Here is a 7,500-nt window from a genome sequence, read left to right as displayed (position 1 = left end):
CACCAGTACCCTGAGCCAAGTCTAGTCACACTGAATTAGGTTATGTGGTTAGATTACGTTTAGGGAACCTTGCCTTACAATGTTTATGTTTTTGTGTTAATTTAACTAAAACTTTGATATTTTTTCATTAGTTACTGTAGTGATTTGTTTCAGGTGGAGGTAAGGTTAATTTATTTTAATACAATATAGATGTATGTGTGCTTTTTTTTTCTTATGCAATGATGTTTAGTTTCAGTACAAGACAAATGCCAATGTTTTCTTTTCAGGTGACGATTAACTGGAACACAGGTAATTTTTTAATATGATATTGTGAATTTATTTATTTATTTATCTATTTATGTTTAATTTAAATGCAAAGTTTATTTCAAATGAAGATTAGGTATCTAGTTAAAGTTAATTTTGTCTCTTACCTGGTGTTAAGTGAAGGTATCTAGTTAAGGTAGAGTCTCAGTGTTAACTTTGTCTCTTACCTGGTGTTAAGGGAAGGTATCTAGTTAAGGTAGAGTCTCAGTGTTAACTTTGTCTCTTACCTGGTGTTAAGTGAAGGTATCTAGTTAAGGTAGAGTCTCAGTGTTAACTTTGTCTCTTACCTGGTGTTAAGTGAAGGTATCTAGTTAAGGTAGAGTCTCAGTGTTAACTTTGTCTCTTACCTGGTGTTAAGTGAAGGTATCTAGTTAAGGTAAGAGTCTCAGTGTTAACTTTGTCTCTTACCTGGTGGTTAAGTGAAGGTATCTAGTTAAGGTAGAGTCTCAGTGTTAACTTTGTCTCTTACCTGGTGTTAAGTGAAGGTATCTAGTTAAGGTAGAGTCTCAGTGTTAACTTTGTCTCTTACCTGGTGTTAAGTGAAGGTATCTAGTTAAGGTAGAGTCTCAGTGTTAACTTTGTCTCTTACCTGGTGTTAAGTGAAGGTATCTAGTTAAGGTAGAGTCTCAGTGTTAACTTTGTCTCCTACCTGGTGTTAAGGGAAGGTATCTAGTTAAGGTAGAGTCTCAGTGTTAACTTTGTCTCTTACCTGGTGTTAAGGGAAGGTATCTAGTTAAGGTAGAGTCTCAGTGTTAACTTTGTCTCCTACCTGGTGTTAAGGGAAGGTATTTTCGGGTGTAATTATGACTTCAATATAAGAGTAAATAAACTCCTTTACATCTTCAGTACCAAGAAATATTGATCTTACGAACCTTTATGGATTCAGATCTCGTCTTTTAGTTATATTTACGATGACTTCTGGGGATAAGACGCTACATACAGACACACACACCTGAAGCTAACAGCAGTTAACACTCAAAATTGGAACGTTGAATGGCTCTCTAAATCTCTCTACAGAACACCGCTTCAAACGAATACATAAACATTATTTTTTTTTTGAGGGAGGGGAGGGGTTAAGACATCTCAGCTGGTATGCGGCGGGCCCATGTACCTTCACGGGCTCTCCCATTTGTTGGTAGGAACAACACAGTCTCGGGCTGCGTCTCCGATATTACCCGAGACGTCTTAATGTCTCTTGCTAAAAGTTACTACTGTATTATCGTATACTCAAGGGGATGAAGCCACCAAGCTGCGTTATTATTACAACCCACACACACACACATACATACATACATAACATACACACGCCCGTGCACACAGACACACATACATATACACTGTATATATATATTTCCACACACAACATCTTGGAAAACTGTATATTACAAAAATGTGCAAAGACTACTGCTACAAATAAACTATAGTTGTTGCTGTACTGGTGAACAGCCCTTGTGTCAACACGTAGAACATTGCTCAAAGTTTGGGTGGTAGTGGGAGGGAGGGAGGGAGGGCCACAGCTTCTGGTTACCATGGTTACAGCAGGCATTTAGCTAGTCAAAGAAAACGGGGAATTTGTGACCGTAGACTAATGTAAAAATAAAAACTGAACAAGACGGTAAAGGTTTGGGTATGTCCTCGTCCACGTGGTCTTGCTAACACTGATACAAAATATAATACATTAGTTAACTATATATATACAGCGGGTGTTGATCGTTGCATTACAAAGTTATTATTTGTTTTTGGTCTCTGTCTGTCTGTCTGTCTCGTGAGTGCGACCATTGTTGTTGTGTATCAGAGTCACGGGTCAGACTAATTAATTAACTGACTCAAGGTAACAAACAAACAAATCTAAATTACTGGATCAAACACAAAAATAACCCACAAAAACACAAAATAAATGACCTTAAATAACGATAAATTCCTCAGATATTCGTTCACTTAAGATAATTAATATATTTAATAATTCCGTACTTTAATTCCGTAATAATTCCGTACTTTAATTCCGTAATAATTCCGTACTTTAATTCCGTAATAATTCCGTACTTTAATTCCGTAATAATTCCGTACTATAATTCTATCTGGGGTTGAGTGAACGTTTAATTAATACAGTCATGGTGTAAATTTCCCGCCATATTGGATTTTATTTTTAATTTTTTGCCTTGAGTCAGACATTTAAAGGTAGTCTCATGTCCTTTTTTTTTTAAGTAAGTCATAAGTCCACGGACGTCTTTGTATATATATATATCCGGATTCATAGTCACGAACGCGGGGTAATCCATCCGTTGTGATAGTTAATGTTTTAGTTACCCATTGTGAGTTGTATAACCTCGAACACCTGAAGTTTAGACACCCTCTCAGTTTATTTTCACCTGTTGATTAAAATACTGCCATGTTACCTGGGGGATTAGGTTAGGTTAGTGTTAGTTAATGTTTGGTTAGGTTAGGTTAATGTTTGGTTAGGTTAGGTTAGGTTAATGTTTGGTTAGGTTAGGCTAGGTTAATGTTTGGTTAGGTTAGGTTAGTGTTTGGTTAGGTTAGTGTTTGGTTAGGTTAGGTTAGGTTAATGTTTGGTTAGGTTAGGTTAGGTTAATGTTTGGTTAGGTTAGGTTAGTGTTAGTTAATGTTTGGTTAGAATAGAGTTTACTTTGTTAGTTTAGTTTAAGTTTGGTTAAGTTAGGTTGGTTTAAATTATTGATAGGTTAGGTTAATGTTAGTTTAGGTTAATTCAGATTAGGTTAGGTTAGGTTAATGTTTGGTTAGGTTAGGTTAGTGTTAGTTAATGTTTGGTTAGAATAGAGTTTACTTTGTTAGTTTAGTTTAAGTTTGGTTAAGTTAGGTTGGTTTAAATTATTGATAGGTTAGGTTAATGTTAGTTTAGGTTAATTAAGATTAGGTTAGGTTAGGTTTAGTTAATGATAGGTTAGATTAATGTTAGGTTAGTTTTAGTTAATGACAGGTTAAATTAATGTTAGGTTAGTTTTAGTTAATGATATGTTAGGTTTGTTAGGTTAGGTTCAGTTAATGTTAGATTAATGTTGTTTTATGTTAGTTTAGGTTAAGTTAGATTAGTGATACGTTAGGTTAGTTAATCTACAGGCGATATAAGCTGGGGGTGTACGTGTACGTGTCATGTGTGTCACTCAGAACCTGTGTCATGTGGAGTCGTCCTTGAACTGTCAACTTGGCACGAAATATGACACCAGATGTCCTTGTGTCAACTGGAGAGTGGGTGACTGTACGTGGGGGCGTGGGTGACTGTACACGTTGCTCAAGGACGCCTTACACCTTTGCACGGCCACGGACGTCTTAAACACGGCCACGGACCTTCTAACTGGCCGGGGACGCCTTAAACACTGTCACGGACGTCCTGACTGGCCACGGACATCCTAAACACGGGCCACGAACGTCTTAATCACTGTCACGGACCTCCTAACTGGCCAGGGACGCCTTAAACACTGCCACGGACCTCCTAACTGGCCACGGAAATCCAAAACACGGACCACGGACTCCTTACCTAAACGCTGCCATGGTCGCTGAGTGCTCAAAAGCTCGCCTCCTGAGCTGGGCGATGCTGGAACCTCTCCACACGTCCTCCCCGCCCACTCCTCCGCCCATACCCACGCCCATGGAACCCATACCACAGTTGACCTGCCCCTGCTGTTGCTGCTGCTGCTGTTGTTGCTGTTGTTGTTGTTGTTGTTGTTGTTGTTGATGCTGTTGTTGTTGTTGACCTAGTTGGTGCTGTTGTTGTTGGTGTTGTTGTTGGTGGTGGTGCTGGTGGTGGTGGTGGGAGGCGGCCGCTGCTGGGGAGGAAGAGCCGCTGTTGGGGGGTGTGGCCGGGGAGCCTAGGCCGTTGGGGAGTCCTGGGGAGTTTAGAGGTGATCCTGGGGAGACGGAGGGAAGGGGGAGCCTTTACAGTTCCTTAAGTTGCTGTCGAGGAGTGAGAGTGAGATGGTCATTGGCTGGAGAGAAGTGGGGAGGGGAGGGGGAGAGAAGTGGGAGGGGAGGGGAGAGAAGTGAGGGGGAGAGAAGGGGGGGAGGGGGGGAGAGAAGTGGAGGGGGAGAGAAGTGGGGAGGAGGAGAGAAGTGGAGGAGGTGGAGAGAAGTTGGGGAGGGGAGGGGGAGAGAAGTGGGGAGGGGGGAGAGAAGTGGGGGAGGGGGAGAGAGAAATGGGAGGGGGAAGGAAGGAAGGAGGGAGGAGGAAGGAAGGAAGGAAGGAGAGGAAACGATGGAGGGGAAGGAAGGAAGGAGGAAACGATGGAGGGGAAGGAAGGAGGGAGGGGGAGAAAGGAAGGAAGGAGGAAACGATGGAGGGAGAAGGAAGGAAGGAGGAGGGAGGAAGGAAGGAGGAAACGATGGAGGGGAAGGAAGGAAGGAGGAATGATGGAGGGGAAGGAAGGAGGGAGGAGGAAGGAAGGAAGGAGGAAACGATGGAGAGGAAGGAAGGAGGGAGGGAGGAGGGAAGAAAAAAGGAAGGTTAGAAGGAAGGAAGGAGGAAACGATGAAGGGGAAGGAAGGAAGGAGGGAGGGGAGGAAGGAAGGAAGGAGGAGGGAGGGGAGGAAGGAAGGAGGAAACGATGGAGGGGAAGGAAGGAAGGAGGAAATGATGGAGGGGGAAGGAAGGAGGGAGGGGAGGAAGGAAGGAAGGAGGAAACGATGGAGGGGAAGGAAGGAGGGAGGGAGGAGGGAAGAAAAAGGAAGGTTAGGAAGGAAGAAGAGGAAACGATGGAGGGGAAGGAAGGAAGGAGGGAGGGGAGGAAGGAAGGAGGAAACGATGGAGGGGAGGGAAGAAAGAGGGAGGGAAGGAAGGAGGAGGGAGGAAGGAAGGAGGAGGGGGGTAATCTACTGTACTGACTGGCGCTATATTTTAAGGGGATGGGAACATCTTGAAGGAGGGGTCATTGTTTACATGATTACGTCATTACGTCATCAATACGTCATCATTACGTCACCATCAAGAGATAAAAGAAACAATCCTGATCTATTTATATTTTAATTGTTGGTGAATATGATTGGCGAATCTCTGTTACTTGTTAGGATTGGTGATTGGATCTCTCTCCTCTCTCTCTCTCTCTCTCTCTCCCCTCTCTCTCCCTCTCTCTCTCTCTCTCTCTCTCTTTTTTTTTTCTCTCTCTCTCCTCTCTCTCTCTCTCTCTCTCTCTCTCCTCTCCTCCTCTCTTTTCTCTCCTCTCTCTCTCTCTCTCTCTCTCTCTCTCTCTCTCTCTCTCTCTCTCTAGCCAGAAATAAAACACAACCACAAACAAGTAACAAAAAAACAAGCTAATGTTTGTTTGTTTGTTTTCAATCACAAACAAACAAACACAAATCACCATAATATCACATTTAAATACCTAGGTGATTTTTTTTTCAATCACTCACAAAAATATTGATAAATTACTACAATAACATTTAAATGACCTTTTATTTAATTTATTTTCTTACACGAGGAGAGGAAAGATGTCTTAAGCTTTTATAGGATAGTTTAAGCTTTAAGGGATGTTTTATGCTTTTTATTGGATGGTTTAAGATTTTATTGGATGTTTTAAGCTTTGTGTTGGATGTTAAGCTTTTTATTGGATGTTTAAGCTTTGTGTTGGATGTTTAAGCTTTTTCTTGGATGGTTTAAGATTGTATTGGATGTTTTAAACTTTGTGTTGGATGTTTAAGCTTTTTATTGGATGTTTAAGCTTTGTGTTGGATGTTTAAGCTTTGTGTTGGATGCTTTAAGCTTTGTATTAGGTATTTAAGCTTTCTATTGAATTATTTATGCTTTGTATTGGATGTTTAAGCTTTGTATTAAGTGTGAGGGTGTTGGAGTGAGTGTGGGAGTGTTGGAGTGACTGTGAGGGTGTTGGAGTGACTGTGAGAGTGTTGGAGTGAGTGTGAGAGTGTTGGAGTGACTGTGAGGGTGTTGGAGTGAGTGTGAGAGTGTTGGAGTGACTGTGAGGGGTGTTGGGTGAGTGTTGAGGGTGTTGGAGTGACTGTGAGAGTGTTGGGTGAGTGTAAGTGTTGGAGTGACTGTATGTGGGGGTGTTGGAGTGAGTGTTGGGGGTGTTGGAGTGGTGTGAGTGTTGGAGTGACTGTGGGGGTGTTGGAGTGACTGTGAGGGTGTTGGGGAGTGACTGTGGAGTGTTGGAGTGAGTGTGGGAGTGTTGCAGGTGACTGTGAGGGTGTTGGGTGGTGTTGAGGGTGTTGGAGTGACTGTGAGGGGGTGTGGAGTGACTGTGAAGTGTTGGTGGTGTTGGGGTGTTGGAGTGACTGTGAGAGTGTTGGAGTGAGTGTGAGGGTGTTGGAGTGACTGTGAGGGTGTTGGAGTGACTGTGAGAGTGTTGGAGTGAGTGTGAGGGTGTTGGAGTGACTGTGAGGGTGTTGGAGTGACTGTGAGGGTGTTGGAGTGAGTGTTGGTGAGGGGGGGGGGGTTAGCACTCACCTGCGTATTCACCCAGCGCCGTGTTGAGTGAGCTGAACGCTTGGTAGTGAGGCTGGTACATGGAGGTGGGGGGTGAGCCTCCCATATTCGACAATCCAGACGGCAGAGGAGAAGTTGATCCTCCTAATCCTTGCCCTAACCCTTGACCTAATCCTTGCCCTAGACCTTGCCCTAATCCTTGTCCTTGACCTAAACCTAATCCTTGTCCCTGTCCAAGGCCCAATCCCTGGCCTAGACCCTGGCCAAATCCCTGACCGAATCCTTGGCCCAGAGATTGGCTGAATGACTGGGAGATGCTCATGCCTCCTTGGCCCAGCTGCCCCAGGCCTTGTCGTTGTAGTGGTGATGTGAGGCCAAGCGTTCCTGTGCCCACGCCTGTAAGGACATGTAGATATAAGTCACACAAGAATCTGTAAAAGTAACCTGTAACATTTGTAAGTCACACAAGAATCTGTAAAAGTAACTTGTAACGTTTGTAAGTCACACAAGAATCTGTAAAAGTAACTTGTAACATTTGTAAGTCACGCAAGAATCTGTAAAAGTAACTTGTAACATTTGTAAGTCACACAAGAATCTGTAAAAGTAACTTGTAAACTTTGTAAGTCACACAAGAATCTGTAAAAGTAACTTGTAACGTTTGTAAGTGACTCAAGAATCTGTAAAAGTAACTATAAACTTTGTAAGTGATAATGTAGCTTTATATGGAGTGATTCTAGATTTTATAAGTGAATACTACTACTACTACTACCCTACACTACACTACACCA

The 7,500-nt window shown here is 42.7% G+C and overlaps 1 protein-coding gene across 1 annotated transcript in view; it reads right to left on the bottom strand.

Moving 5' to 3' along the window:
- Window positions 1–3,336: 3,336 nt before the first annotated feature.
- Window positions 3,337–7,500, bottom strand: part of LOC121867675 (transcription activator MSS11-like) — a 4,446-nt gene continuing 282 nt past the window's right edge. The window contains exons 2-3 of the mRNA XM_042367693.1: window positions 6,734–7,108; window positions 3,337–4,187 (exon numbers count right to left, since the gene is read on the bottom strand). Of these exons, the coding sequence (XP_042223627.1) occupies window positions 3,814–4,187; window positions 6,734–7,034 (675 nt within the window). The 5' untranslated portion in view covers window positions 7,035–7,108 and the 3' untranslated portion in view covers window positions 3,337–3,813. The remainder of the gene's footprint in view (window positions 4,188–6,733; window positions 7,109–7,500) is intronic.

This window comes from Homarus americanus, unplaced genomic scaffold, assembly GCF_018991925.1.
Source record: "Homarus americanus isolate GMGI-L3 unplaced genomic scaffold, GMGI_Hamer_2.0 scaffold46583, whole genome shotgun sequence".
Lineage (NCBI taxonomy): Eukaryota > Metazoa > Arthropoda > Malacostraca > Decapoda > Nephropidae > Homarus > Homarus americanus.
This window is presented reverse-complemented; position numbering and strand designations above follow the sequence as displayed.